Here is a 16641-nt window from a genome sequence, read left to right on the forward strand (position 1 = left end):
GACTCGTTACTTATGAAAGGCTCTGTATAAAACAATATTCAAAAAAGGTTTGTGACCGAATGCAAGTGTTAATGGCCATTTGTTGTTCACTTTATTAGACGCCGGGTGAATTCAACTGCACTGAGGTTTATGCCTGCTTAAAAGATGCAGTTTTATTTTTCATTTTCCTTCTAGTTCTCCTCTTTATTTTCTTTTATATTTGTTTTCCTCATGTTATTAAACTTATGTTCAATTCTTCATTCTGTATTTTTTCCCTCTATGTTATCTTCTTTCTTTATGTTTTTAATAATATATAATATGTTTTCCCTTCATTTTTATGTCTTACTTTACTAACATGTTATTTCTCCTTTTGTCATCCCTTTTTTTTTTCTATATTTTATCTCTTTATAACCGTATTGATTTTTGTTCTTTTTTTCATTACCACCCTATTATTATTTCCTGTTTTTACACACTTGCCTTCTTATCTTTATTCAATATTTTCTTTTTTTTTCTTTTTATTCTTCAGTTCTTTTACATTCCATTTTTTACTTCTTCCTCTTCTGATTTTTCTTTAACCAGTGCCTCTTTCTCATGGCGTCCGTTCACAGTTCATTTCTTGATATTTTTATTGGCCAGTATATACCTAAGACCTTGGTGAAACCTTGCCATGCATCTTGCTTTGTCAACCAAAAATATCACAGAATATATCGGGGATCGAATTCTCCTTTCTTTCGTTAGAAAAGGCTTTAATACATCACAGCCTGTTAAGCAGAAACCAATAGCAAACAAGACAAGTGAAGCAAAAACTGCATTCAGGTCAAGTGTGTTTAAGGGACCAAACATCTGATAATATAGAAACAGATGCTACTACTGTGGCATGGCAAATGAATAAACATTTCAAGGTTGAATCAACATCATATAAATTTGGCTTGCCTTAAATAAAAGAGTAATGATTCTACGCATGTTACACAACATGGAACTTCTACGATTAACTTCTGTTGTTGGATTCTTGCTGATCTTATTGGTACGTAAGGCATCATTTCACATGACAAGAACTACTAAGGGTATACCAGAGGAAACACGTTCTGAAATAAAATATATTTGCGTTCTATAATGCATTATTATAAGAATGGGCATTAAGCAAAAACCTACAAAATTAGGCAGATACTTCCTATCATCATCATCATCATCATTATCATCATCATCATCATCATCGTCGTCGTCGTCGTTGTCATCATCATCATCATCATCATCATTCTCAACTTCCAAGATGAATGGATCGCCGGACTCAGTACTTGAATGAAGCTATTAGGCCTATATAATAAGTATTGTTGTTATAGGCCTATTGTTTTTTATTTTACCCATGAAAATGGAGCTTTGTTATCATGAACCTGTAACATATTCTTTTGAGTTTAAGCAGGGATATTGTAATTCTATGACATTTTATTTTATTTCTCAAGGACATCTTTGAAATAATTTTGAAGTGAATAAGCTGTATTCTCAGTGAGTAAATAACTAGTGGTCCGATTTTTATTTTGTTATTTCATATCCCTTGCATTGCAGCAATCAGATTCTCGTATTTAAAGATAGGTGATTCTTGTACCATTTTTCGTGCTGATTTCAGATCTGTTTTCAAAATTTTTCTATCACCCAGGGTTTTTGAGTATTTATATGAGAAGTACTTGAGACTTTCTAGTATTGATACTTTGTAACATTTATTTATTTAACTAGCTAGCTAGTGAGTACAAATTAAATTTATAAAACAAAAATGTTTCTAGCCACTGCCGTAAGAGCCAGGCTCGTGTACGGTGTGGTCTTAGTCAATAATATAACATAAAATTTACGAGGACAGTTTACTAAATACAGTAAGGAACTTAATTCAAACCAATAAATACAACACAAGAGCAAGAATAAAGAAGAAAGAGAAAAAGAGAGAAAAATACACATTTAATATAAATTGATAATCCAACAGAAGCCAGTGATATTCAATAAAACATGAATATAGTCGACAGAAATAAAAAGTAAAAAAAAATACATTTGTTAATATTATACAGTATATCATGGATAATTTTACAAATTTCTTTTTTAAGAGCTTCAATTTGACCTGAAATCATATTTATTTACCTAAAAGGCTATACTTCGCTTGAGGAACATCTATTTTGAGTGTACAGCAGTCGTTTGACAAAATTTTTGGGCTCCAGTTTTCCTGGTAGCGCGTTTCCATTTAACAAAATCCTGATGAAAATGCTCCCCACGTTCGTCGCTCACTATCCCAAGGTTTTGAGGAAAGAAAAAAGTAAATGAGAATCCAAAAAGTTATTTTGAGAGATACATGACACCCCATCAAGTTATAGTTCTGAATCAACTCGCTGACAAGTTCTCTGTAATCTTCTGATCTGTAGTTCCTAGAAAGTAACAATCTATTGAATGGTACTTAGGTTCCCGGCATATCATTGGAACTGGAAAAGGCATAAGACGGGATCTTTTTAGCCAACCAGTTACGCTAAAAGAATTACATGGAGCACAACAGTTTTCAGGTGCCCAGTTCCTGTCCTCGTCTATTTTTAATCAAAAGAACACACGTAAGCTCTTTTAACTAATGTAGTAAAATTCACCTGAGTGCTTTCAAAGTTAATTAACCACAGACGTAACCAAAATTGTTTGTGATTTACACAGTATTTCGAGGTAGGCCTATGTTTCATTTTATAAGAAACAGTACTTTTACCATACTTAAAATTAGGACAAAGAAAATACAGGTTATGAAACTTATTTTATGAACGTAAGTTCCAACTCAATTGAGAATTAATACTAACTCCCACAGTCATGAGGAATAAAATTTATTTTTATGAATTCTGACTTCATAGGTGATCTGAAGTTATAGGTCAATTGTTAAAGCAATAAAATGAAATATTTACAATATTTTCTTTCCCTTTGCATGTTAAGGACTGTATATAGCAATAAAAATTAATATATATTTTTTTTAAATTACAAAAAAAAAAAAAATGGTGGATGGTAGACTAATTCTGACTTCATTTTTGGAACCAGCAGATGACATTACATAAGAAACAGCAGAAAATTGTACATTTAACAAAATCATTGTTGACCAGTGTTAGTTATGGTATTTCCATGTGATAAAATTTTATTCATGTATTATTACGTTTATTATTATGTAATTTGGGAAATCGGTATTTATGAAAGTTATGTAATTGGCTTCAATTTTACGTCTAAGTCTCAGCCATTTGAATGATAGGGGGAAAAACAGTGAATGTCCCAGAACGCCATTATTGAGAAAACCACATTTTAATAGCTAATTGATATTCACGGTTTTTTAATCAGATGTTAAACGTTATCTCATACGAACATTTCCACATATAGATCCTTTTGTGATTGGACAATTCTGTAGTCTCAGTTGTCACCAATAGGATGAGCTATACATAAGAAAATCGCTAAAACTGGATATTTCCATTTCTTTCCCTCTTACATTTCATTTTAGTGTATAATTTTCACATTCGCGTGTTAGAGAAGGTACAGCAGTGGCGTATACTGGTTAAAGGGTTTGGGCTACCGCTGACCCTATTATTACACAAAATATATCTAACAATTACTTTAATTTTAATTACTATGGTAAAACTAATAATACAAAATTATTACATTATGTTATATTATAAACTTTTTCTTTTGTAATTTCCTTGGGCTACCGCTGGTAGCCCCGGTAGCCCGCAAAATACGCCCCTGGTACAGCTGACACATCGTAAAATTTTAATTGGCTTTTCCCTTGAATTTTATTTTGGAGTGCGAAGTATAGTGCTACATATTTTTTGGGATCTTAATATTTCATATCTAAATCATCTTTATGACAATAAGAAATTTTGCAGTCTAGATAATTAAATAACGAGATGTTACTATAATGAAATTATCTAATATTATTTTACATCGGAAATGATCTGAGCATTGAAATGTTATTGTTTTGGTTTTATTTGTAAATAAACGTATGTGTAGCTGAAGATAGTTATTGGAAAGCTACAATAACCTTAAATATGAAGACATTATTACAAAACAACTCTTATTAAAATTGCTATTTTTTCAGGAGAACAATAAAAAATAAAAGAATGACACATCAGCTATTTCCATTCAACTGGTTTTTTTCCTGGGTCGTTTTTGGAGTAGGCTATATAAACATTTAAAATAGTAGCAAATGTGTCCTTAACTCAGTTTCGTTAAAAATGACTAGACCTGTTTTTATCATAATGTCTGCATATGTATAGTATTCTTTGTCATTTAGGCAGTCTGCTATGGCAGAAAGAATGTTAAAACTACATGAAAATTACCGACAGGGTGCGAGAATGGGAATATTGAAGGCAACAAAGAGATCCACAAATTTGGAACATTGAACATTATTCCTCGAGGATGATCCTGTGGTCAAGAGTTACTCACAGCTAAAAAGCACTAATAATAAGACAGTAAATTTTCTTCAAAATACAATTCTGATAATTGTATTTTTTTTTGCTTGCTTTCAGGTGTGCAATGTTAGAGGAAGCCCCAAGCAAACGAAGTTGATAATAGACTTACGCTATGAAGTCATGTGTGATGGAGGTCCGTCCAGTTGCCGAGATAGTTCACAGGTCAACAATTCAACAGAAGCGCCTAATACCACAACACCGGAAACTACCATAGTCACGCCAACTCCTACAACAGAAATAACAACAACATCGACACCAACAACTACAACTATGTCGACATCGACACCAACACCGACAACAACCCCTATATCTACATCTACGACGACAACTGGAACCACAACTGAAGGACCGTTTAAATGCCCCGGAACGGAAATTTACGCCGATCCTAAAGATTGCCATAGTTACTACAGGTGTCAAACAGTTGACAATCCCATACATGTAAAATGTCCAATTCTGACAAAATACAACCAGGATACGCAGGGCTGTGTTTTCGGATTCTGTTAAGAAAACAATTAATAATAATAACGATAATATAATAATAATAATAATAATAATAATAATAATAATAATAATAATAATAATAATAATAATAATAATAATGTGATACAGGAATAAAAGCTACAAAATAATTTCAAATACAGACGTCTACTAACTTTAAATAATTGGACAGAATTACGCAATAATAGACCAACCGACAATTTGAAAGAAAAAAAAAAAAGAGGTATTTGAACAAATCTATTGATGGTAGGCTAATTTAACTCGGAAAAAAAATCAAGAATGCGATATCTGAATTTTGATACTACTTACAAACAAAAATTCGTTTAGTGCATAAAATTAATTAATTTATTTTGTTTTGAAATATTAATTCAACTGCGGTCTCTTATTAAAAATCGGTTAGCCTTTTTTGGTATCATTTATGCTATTTTTTGTAATAGTATGAATGTCATAATACTTCTTGCATAAAATGTTTTATAAAAAAACAGATTTATTTCAATGACCAATATCTCAAAACAGGTTTTTGCGCTTTGTCTCTTATTGCGTAACTCCGTCCAATTGATATGCAGCAGAAATGGAACATGCAATGCTTAGTGATCAGTCGAACTTACTGGCATATTGCGTAGTCTACATACAGGTGTTTTCTATGGAGTTTAATAGGCTACACTTGACATAATTCAAATAGTAAAAGTACCCTTTAAAATCTGACCCCTTCGGTGGCTGAGTGGTCAGATCCCCAGCCTGTCATGCAGGCGGCCCGGGTTCGAGTCCCGGTCATGTCTGGGATTTTTCATTGAAAAATCTATAGTGACACTTGTGGCAGACAAGGCCGCAGTTGGGGTTTTTCTCGGGGTTCTCCCGTTTTTCCCCATATTAGGCATCTACATCATTCCGTCACCATTTCTCCACAAAGGGGTCCGGCCTAGGGACGAGGGAGTTGCCTACCCAAAACCTGGGTAGGTACGCAGCGACCTTAGTGTAGTCAGCCGGTGTGGGTTTAGGAATGTGCCTAGCTTGAGGCTTAGCGCAATAGATAGTAACAGGTCGCAGTACTGGACTATAGTGCCCCCTCCCGTAAATTCCATTCCATCTTTTAAAATATTATGTTGTCAGTACTAACCTTATAAGATGGTGCAGTAACAGTTTACAAAGTAAAAATTTGTATGTAATTGTGCTTAATATTGTTAAAATAAAAATTTGTTTGAAATATATGGCAATATTTGTTTTCTAAAATAGTAATTAAGTACCCTCACTTGTAAGACAAAAGATAATAGTACATTATGGAACGAGTATAATGATAGTAATTAAGACGCGAGTATGTTTGTTTATGAAACGAGCGTCTTAATTACTATCATACGACTTTTTATGCTCGACCATATTTTTAACTTGAAATTATTCAGAAGTATTCATTTTATTTGTATGTGACTGAAGATCGGAAGTGATCTTGTGCATGGCTCGTATATTGTGAGATGTGCGCAGACGCGAAAGTATTGATTTTTTCCGAGGAACAATAATGTCATTGACCTTGATGTAATGTAAAGAATAACATGAACTAATTTTGATATAACCTGGAAATTGATTTAGGATTGAAAAACGAGATGACAAATTGAATTTATTTGAATATTATTTACAATTAAGGCTAATTATTATAGTAACAGAACATAACCTTAGATTTCTATCCTCCGTGACGTTTCCCTCGTTGTCTTTCGATTGCATATCCGAGAATAATCGAAAACCTAACTTTAATGAATAGGTGTACTTTAATGGCATGCATTAAAGGACTGCTACCAGGTGTATAATTACTACATTTCGGCATGGTCGAGCATAAAATGCAATAAATCGTCAAACAAGTCTGTGTTCTTAACAGTCAATGTATGATTTTATGCCGTCTCCATATAGGACTGAGGGATGGATTTGGGTACTATGTATGTATTTATTTACACTGCAAGTGGGCAAGCACCCGGTGGCAGTGGTATACACAATATAAACAATACACAATAAAATTACAATACACAATATAATTATATACACAATACAATAAGAAAATACAGTAAAATTATACGCAATAATTACAATACATAAAATAACCTAATTAATAAGTGAACCTAATTTTACATTACAACCTACATATGTAACTTATAGGCCCTACATAATTTTCACATTGGTACTGATACTTAATAATCTTTCACTTTACTCTCATCTCACTCACTGTACTGGCACTATGACACATTTCACTGAAACTTTAGAACACAATTCACTGACACTATATAACACATTTCACTGATACTATAAATTATCACTGATCGGAACTATTCACTGCACTGTAAAAACCATAGCTTCACTGACTCATCACGCTTCACTGATACAACAGTTCAAATAAGACAAACAATTGCACCATTATTCATACTTATAAACAGAACTACATTTAAACTAAACATTTCTAGTCTAAGACCCTCCTACAAGCTATTTTTGAATAATTTATAATTCAAACCAAGGAAGTACTCGTCAGGCTAAATAAATACATGTCACCTTAAAAAATAAATGTCACCTTAATTTAAATTTACATTTTATGCATAGCTTTTTAAGTTATTCTTGAATATCCTTAAGGAAGGACAGCCCTTAAAGAAAGCTGAAGGTAGGTCACAACCGATACAGGTAGGTCATGCGTGGATTCACATGCGAAGGTCCATATGGTTAAACAGCTGAGGGCTGCTTTTGTCACATTCTTTTCTACTATTTGTAGAAGTAATAGTAAATACTTGCAAATGCGCAAATTAATAATTAAGGATTTACATGTGTATCAATTACAGGAAAGAAAATATTCCCTTAATTTTAATGTTAATAAATCAATATGTTTTTCATTCTCCCAACGATATCGGACAAGAGTTCATCACCATTAATTGTTGCTGGAAAGTTACTTATTGTGGAAAATTAGTCGAATTCTCGATTGACAACACAGCTAGACCATAAGTGCAATTTCTTTATCACTGCTTCAATCTTATCCTAACGATGAACACCTAAAGATGGACCTTGAAAATTAAATTCAAAGAATTTAAAAATCTAAAGTAACAGACAGATAGGCGAACTTGCAAGTTAAGAGAGGTCCCTCTGGTGATCTCATTCCTGGTAAACTCTGTATCTCACAAGTCTGACACAAGCAAACAAATATTCAACAGAGAAAGCGATGAAGTTAAGTTTAATTGAAATGACATTTGAAAAATATATCTTGTTCCTGTGAACCCCTTTCGAATTAGGCCTACTCGCGGACTCTTAAGGGTCCGTGAACCGCAAGTTAGAAACCACTGTTTTAGAAGATTAAAAAAAATTTCCTGCGTCTTCTCCTATAAATCGTTTTAAAATAATAAAATAATTCTGTGGTTCAGTGCAAGAACCCTGTAACTCGCACATAGCTCGTTTTGAGAAAATTGAAGTTAAAGAAAATTGTAAGCGTTGTACGAGTACATAGTGGTAATGCAGTACAAACTGGACGAACAGTTCTCTGGACATTGGATTGGTAGACGTGGACCAGTAGAATGGCCGGTCAGGTCTCCAGATTTAACACCACTTGATTTTTTTTCTTTTGGGGTTACATAAAGAGCTTGGTAGGATGAAGAGAAAATTGAGAATGTGGAACATTTAAAGATCCGTATCATTGAAGCCTGTGCTATTTCGCCCCAGAAATGCTACAAAATGTTCTATCCACATTCTCAATTTTCTCTTCATAATTATATACTTGTAATGTAGAATTATACAATAATACTGAAAAATAACGTAGGCCTATAAAGAGTTAACGCAACTCTATTATAAATAAAAATAAATCTTAAGCCAAATCCTTAAGGGACAAAAAAATTAATTAATAAGGAACACTAACTGACACACAGGCATAAATATAATAACCATGTCTAGCTTCTATCTAATAACAACTTTTTAAGCTTATTCTGAAGCGATGTTAGAGTCCGACAGTCTCTGATCGATCTCGCGCGGGAGAGAATTTCTAAATCGGGTGAGTGCAGCACTAAATGATGAAGAGTATACACAAAATCTATGTTGGGGGATTAGAAGTAGACCTAAGTCACTTGCTCTTGGGATTGACAATCTTTGGAAGCGTGAAGCAAGATACGGGGGAATAGAGGAATAATAGTGATAGACCGTGTAGCTAACGGCGCTCCTTTAGGAGCAAACACAATAACATTTGGAGCATGGCGTGGCACGGTCTCGCCGGCGAGTATTACAAACAAAACGCACACAAGGATTATGGACACGTTGCATAGGTTGGTGTATAGACAAAATACTGTACTAAATGTCTTACGGTACGTCATTCTCTACAGTCGGAAAGAGCATGTAACATCAGAACTGCCATCATATGACAGATGAAATGCGGGAATTGAGGATTTATTAAGGGATATCCTTTTTAATAATAATAATAATAATAATAATAATAATAATAATAATAATAATAATAATAATAATGGATTTGCTGATTATATGGCGTTGTCAGCAGAAGAGAATATGATACTAAGGTATATGCTACTGGAGCTAAAAGACAGCTGTGAATAGTATGGGATAAAGATAAATGCCAACAAGATGAAGACCATGGTCATAGGAAGAAAAGTAAAGAAGGTAAGCTTGCGAATTATAAATGAGCCAGTAGAGCAAGTGAACAACTTCAAATACTTGGGATGTACTATAAGCAGTAACATGAGCTGCTGCTAGGAAGTCAAAAGTAGAATAGCAATGGCAAAGAAAGCTTTTAACAGAAAAAGGAGCATTTTCTGCGGACATCCGGATAAAGAACTAAGGAAGAGACTAGTGAAGCATTGTATGCAGCAGAGACATGGACATTACGACGAAATGAAGAAAAGCGCATAGATGTATTCGAAATGTGGATATGCAGAAGAATGCAGAGTGTGAAATAGACAGACAGAGTAAGAAACGAAGTTATGTTGGAAAGAGTGCATGAAGAATTGGCTGGGTCACTGGTTGAGAAGAAACTGTCTACTGAAGGATGCACTGAAAGGAATGGTGAACAGGAAAAGAGTTTGGGGCAGAAGAAGATATTAGATTATGACGACATAATGATATAGGAATCATATGCGGAGACTAAGAAAGACACTGAAAATAGGAAATATTAGGGTACGTTGGGTTTGCAGTGAAAAACCTCGACCTGCCATTGGGCAGAACACAATGAATGAATGAATAAGAATGAGACGAAAAAAAATAACATTAAACACGAAAGTTATGCAATCACCTCTAAAACTCTGAGATTATCGTGTCAATGCGGTGGTGAGCTAATTGCGGTGACGTCCATTATGAGAAAGTTGGTACGTCTGTAATTTAACAACAAACTGATGACAACAAATCAACAGCAGCGACCTGTTCCCGATACGGTTCATGCCTTCGACGCATAGTAAATATCATTGCATGTTAATGTATTACTGGCATAGTTCAAGGTCGGATATGATGTATTTTGAAGTGGCGTGAGACGCAAAGCGGTATTTTCCAGGCATTGCGAAGAAAGACGCCAGATGGTGAGTGTTAAGGACAGGCCTGAACTAACTGCATGAACAGCATCCTTGCATGCGAAGGTTGACAGAAAAAGAGCAAGTTTGTCCTCGTTACCATCTCTTTGCCTATTGAGGCTATAGATAGCATATAATTACAATAGAAGAATGAATGATGATACAAATAAATCAGTGAATAAACACTGCGATACAATAAAATTAACACTACAACTGTGGTAATGTCTTAAACTTAAAAAATTACAAAGTCAATCATTAGTGACTACTAATGCAACCCAAAAGCATAAAAAGCATGACATCACTTTAGACAAAATATGGTTGCTACCCCAAACACGATTTTTGTTATCAAACTGTCTCGATGAAACAAATGTTAGAAGCACAATAAAGCATAATTTTAAAAAATAAAGCATAAAAGCATTTTATATATATATATATATATATATATATATATATATATATATAAATAATAGAGCATAATTTGGAAAATGAACTGCCTGCTTCAGTGCACATTTATAACAATTGTGACCAACAATTATTATTAAAAATACTCACATTAACAATGAGAAGCTAGTTTTTCAACAACGGAAATTTCAAACTTAAGGATTTAAGTTATATTTTAAATTCTTAACTACAGTTATATCTGTATTTCTGTGAGGAACAGGGCAACAATTAAAGTAACATTACAGAGTACAAGTTTAACGGTTTTATGGCCAGTTCACAGTCTGAATAAGAAGAGTTCACATCTATTTGATACCAGCTTGCCGAAAACATCTGTAGCTGCGATACAAAGGGTTCGCGAGTTTCCTACAGACAATTTTGTGGCTGAAAAGGGGACACTTTTGTGTACCTTATGTTCAATGTATTCTTTTATAAACTGAACACCTATTCTGCAAACTAACATTAGTGGCAAAAAAAGTCAGTTTGATGATATACATAAACAGTATTGGACTTAAGTTTATTGGTATAAAAGACATTATTAAGTATTATTTATGCTAAACAAATTTAAAATAAAGCATAATTTGAATAAAGATAAAGCATAATTATAAAAAAAATAAAACAATGTGGATTGCTCCAGTGATTGCAAAGCGTTTGAAATTACTTCATTGTTTTATGGTACAGAATGCTGGACACTATAATCGGGACGCTGTTATTCCCGGTGTGACTCCTCCTCTTTGCTTACGTCTTAGGAAGACAAGGCTCTATAAAGTCTATGTAGGTAGTATCGTTCGCCATTTTTGTTCTTTCGTTGCCGAGCTATCAGACGATGGATCTATTTGCCACACCGTTAAACATTATTATGTCGTAGCTCCTATAACAATAAATCAAACGCACTGTAATTCAGCAAATAATTGAGCGGCAAATGACGTCCTCGTGTGCTTTCTGCGAACGCCAACGAAAAAGCCAAAATTGCGGGTGATTATATATTAAGTATTTATCCAGCCTTAGGAAATGCTTAACATCTTCATCAGCGAATCACAAGACGCACACGTTTAAATGTAGCCGACCTGCAATGTGATTGGCTGCCGGAAATTAGAGCGACGGGACTTTAGAAAGAAACAGTCAACAATGATTTGATATTTATTATAAATATTTTAAGACCTGCATCAGGATTGAGTAAACGAGTTTAATAAATACGAAGATAACAAACATGAAATTTATATTAACAAAACAAATAATCACGAAAAACTGGTAGTTATATGTACAGGATGGGCACAAAGTCCAGTTACACTCTATATACACAATTTATATAATTCCGGTCATAATGCAGATATATATCTACTTTACTGTAATTGTGTATTCTAAGTAATCAAAGGTCAGTATGTCCCCCATAATTTTCCTCACACAAAACAATGCATTGCCAGGTTCGGTGTGACATTCGCCTCAACATTGCTGATTTCATCTGTTGGAAAGCGCATCTCACGGTGTCTTTCAATTCATCAATGGTGTCGTACAGTTCACGTGCAACAATGCTCTTGATGGAACTCCACAGCGCATTGTCACAGATTGTGGGGTCAAGGCAGTGTTGCCAATCGTACTATCTGGATCGTGCAAATGCGAAAATTGGTATCATATACGATCGTACGATCCAACCCGCAAAATATACGATCCTGTCGACAAAGAGGGTAAAACATGTCAAAGAGAAAGGATTTTTAACATTTATTATAATTTATGACATTTGAAATTTTATATAGGCTATACATTTCTGCAATATTACGGGTATATTTCACTTATACACTTAAAGTAGTTTCTGCACGTAGCACTTCTGCGTTACAACTACTGTACAGTCGACTGTCACGAAACAAATTTCTATAACATTGCTCGCCTATGTCTTCAGGTCCAGGCGAAATAACAACTTGACTCTCAAAAAATCTACATCCGGTGTACTTAAATATACAGGACGGAAACAAATTTGTGGAAAATGATGGTAAACAATTCCTAAATTTAAAGCTTGGTTTTGCTCTGATGAAACAAACTATAAAAGGACTAGATGTAGGTTCCGGCTCTTTGTTCCTGCTGTTGTTGATCCTTCTGAGGATCCTCCCAAGGTAAGGAGACAACGAAGTGTTTAAAACCATATTGTATGTTGATATTTAATTTTTAACAATTATTTCCTCACAAGAATAAAAAAAAAATCGATTAAATAAAACACTGTGAAGGGAGTTTACGTAAAATAATCAGAATAGGTTTATTTTGTATGTAGTGTACGATCCTTCAATCAAAAGTACGATAATTTGGAACCAATTGTGCGATCCCGTCAAGCCTCAGAGTTGGCAAGGCTGGGTCAAGACTGCGAGGTGACCAGTCGAGAGGAGCTGGTGAGATGGATGACTCACGGCCAATCCAGCGTTATGACCTAATCATATATGTAACAGATAGGTCGGCCTTATAGGCTTTGACGTTAACAACTTTTGTCAGGTTTTCTACGCTGCCATCTAGTTGTTACATAAGGAGGTACGTCATAACTCCCATTTGAATTGCATTAGCGACTGTACTGCCATCTCGTGTTCGTTTACGGCGGACGGGTGGCGATCCTGGCGGTTGTTCTCTTCAAAGTGCTGCCGATTTTAACAAAGCGATAAGTTATCTGTTACACATATGATCTAGGGTTATGGAAACACCTCACTGAGGTGGCGTTTCGTTACACAGGAACGGTATGAAACCATTGATGAATTAAAGGACGCCGTGCGGCGCTCTTTCCAACAGATTACACCAGCAATGCTGATGCGAATGTCACTCCGAACCTGGCGACGCATTATTTTGTGTGAGGAGAATGATGGGGACATACTGATCCTCTAGACACTTAGGACACACAGTTATGTAAAGTAGACGTATGTTTGCATTATGACGGGAATTATAAATAGTTTGTATATTTGAGGTATTTATAGGGTGTAACGAGACTTTGAGTTCACTCTGTACAGGAAGGAGTATCTTGAACTATCATTCAAACGACATGTAAATAAATTAAATAATTTAATAAGTATACTCAAAGGGTGTACAACTAGAAACTGGTTACGCTTAGTACAGTGACATTGGCAAATAACAGTCCGCTTAGCGGTGATGGTGATTCAGCACGTCAGCTTTCGGCAATAAAATCCCGAGACTCATAAGTTTATGTTACATTACAGATGTACTTTATCGGCTTGCCTCATAACAAGCACTGGAACTACATAACATCCTTTTAAATGCATATTTCACTTCTTTCGGAAGGATTTCGAGCCACGCTAGTTTTTTCCCTATCAATAGAAATGCACTCTAGGCGCATGGTCCCTTTCATTTGATTTACTTGTATGAATGATTGTTGTCATATTAGGAGTCTTTATTAAACACAAATGTATAAAACTTTGTCATAAATTAACCGTACTGGCCACTGGGTTACCATGACAGCGCAGTAATCGGCTGTCGGTAACTTTTTCTGCTTAATTTATGCCCATTTTCAATTTCCATATTTGTATAGACCCCATGCACGTATGGAGATATCATACACTTTTAAGTATAGCCCGAATGTTTGGCAAAATGCCTTTTTTTTTACTGGGCTGAAGTAAATCATTATTTTCATAGATATAAATGTGATTTGGGGTAAATCAAAGTGATAGGGACAATTTTTATTTTGCCTATTTTGCCTTTTTAAGGTGTTTCTTACTAATTCGACAATAAATGCCTTTTTTTGTTATTTTAAAGCAATATTTCTCGTTTATTTGCAATTTTCTATTTAATTGTAATATAATGTGTATGAAATTTAAATATATTAAATAATGACTCACTTTACTAAATCTGTCAATCTGTAGCCGAAATTTTTCTGGTTAATTTTCGATTTTCCAAAAATAATTGGTCCTAACAAATATAATTAACCACCCTGACACCGAAAATCGCTTTTTTGAAATTTTTGTTTGTATGTCTGTCTGTCTGTCTAGATGTTTGTTACCTTTTCACGCGATAATAGCTGAACCGATTTATATGAAAATTGGAATATAAATTAAGTTCGCTGTAACTTAGATTTTAGGCTATATGACATTCAAAATACGTTATTTAAAAGGGTGGGTTATAAGGGGGCCTGAATTAAATAAATCTAAATATCTCGCTTATTATTGATTTCTTTGAAATATGTTACATAACAAAAGTTTCTTTAAACATAATTTCCGATAAGTTTTATTCTTTGGAAAAGTTTGATAGGACTGATATTTAATGAGATAAATGAGTTTTAAAATTGAAATACAATGCCATCTAAGGCGGTGTAATGAAATGAAAACAAATTACTACGTCTATAAGGGGCCTTGGACAACAACAATCGAAAGCTATGAAACATAGCCTACAGAGAATGTTTCTGTGTTTGTATGAAGTAATATCGAAAGCTAAATTAACCGATTTGTATAATTAATGGTATTATTTCACCATTGGAAAGTGTAGTTTCTCTAGATGGACATAATGCTATAATGTTATTACAGTAACTTCTGAGTGCTCTCTGGACCAAAAGACCGCATTTTAATTATTTAAATACAATTCAAATGAAGTAACATATTAACCGATGTATCCTTCTATCAAACACGAATGTTCCCTGGATCAAACGTTCTATTTTAATTATGTAATTACTTTATATTTATCTCTAACAGGTGCAGCGAAGCGCACGGGTACGGCTAATAGTAAATAAAAGTAATTTATTTCGGTGCTTAATCTGCTAATAATCGGGCTTTAATAGTATTGGTGTAATATGAATAATGATCGACAATCCACAGTTACAAATACAATAATAATATTGTCATGTCTTCACAATATCAGCAATTAGCTTTGTAACTTTAAATATTAAGTCAGTTCCTTTACCTAAAAGGGAGAGGTTAAACTAAGGGAAAGAAGAAGAAGAAGAAGTCAGTTCCTTTCCCTCTTCATTGCACACAACGCCGATTAGCTACATATTACACTAATCAGACTTCAGATGTACACAAACAATTGTTCTTCCTCTGACACATCGTCAAGTGAGATGTACTACCTGATAATAAGTATACGGTCTTAGAAAACAATTTTGTCGCAGAAATACTTTATAACTCCCAGAAAGGAGGCAGTGCGCATGATCAGACATACAACGAAACAAAACTAATTTTATTACCTCGTCTAGTCGTTCTCTTGTGAACCAGTCGCTCGTCTTCTGATCATGCGCACTGTCTCCTTTTTGGGAGTTACAAAGTATCTGAGTGACGAAACTAATTTTATTATCTCTGCTAGTTCTCTTGTGAACCAGGCCGCTCGTTCTCTGATCATGAGCACTGCATCCTTTCTAGGAGTTTTAAAGTATTTGTGTGACAAACCTTTTTTTCTAAGACTGTACATATCAGCCATAACCTCAATCAGAGGCAATTTTGTTGTTAATGCACTTAATTTTTATTGAAAAAAACAACCTCCTGAATTTACGGATTGCCATTATAGACAAGGTAAAGTTGGTTTAAATAAAATAAATAAAAAAAAAGAAAAGGAAACCATAATTAAATATGTAAATGAGATTGATGTTAAATAATTCCTTGTTAATCATTTATTGTCAGCATCACTGTTATTCCACGTATACAATACTTCCATCTGAAGGAATATTTGTCACGTAAATATTTATATTGTCGTATTCATTGTTCCCTGAACAGAAACGTCCTACTTAGAGATGTCGCAATCATTAGCACGCAAATTACTGCCCGATATATATATAGGCA

At 34.2% G+C, this 16641-nt stretch overlaps 1 protein-coding gene across 1 annotated transcript; it reads left to right on the forward strand.

The window, feature by feature from the left end:
* The first annotated feature begins 942 nt into the window (after positions 1-942).
* LOC138709336 (uncharacterized protein DDB_G0290587-like) lies at positions 943-6151 on the forward strand. Its single transcript, XM_069840038.1, has 2 exons — positions 943-1003; positions 4497-6151. The coding sequence occupies exons 1-2, from the start codon at positions 953-955 to the stop codon at positions 4941-4943; spliced, it is 498 nt and encodes a 165-aa protein (XP_069696139.1). The 5' UTR covers positions 943-952; the 3' UTR covers positions 4944-6151.
* Positions 6152-16641: the final 10490 nt, after the last annotated feature.

Source organism: Periplaneta americana, chromosome 1 (genome assembly GCF_040183065.1).
Source record: "Periplaneta americana isolate PAMFEO1 chromosome 1, P.americana_PAMFEO1_priV1, whole genome shotgun sequence".
Classification (NCBI taxonomy): Eukaryota; Metazoa; Arthropoda; class Insecta; order Blattodea; family Blattidae; genus Periplaneta; species Periplaneta americana.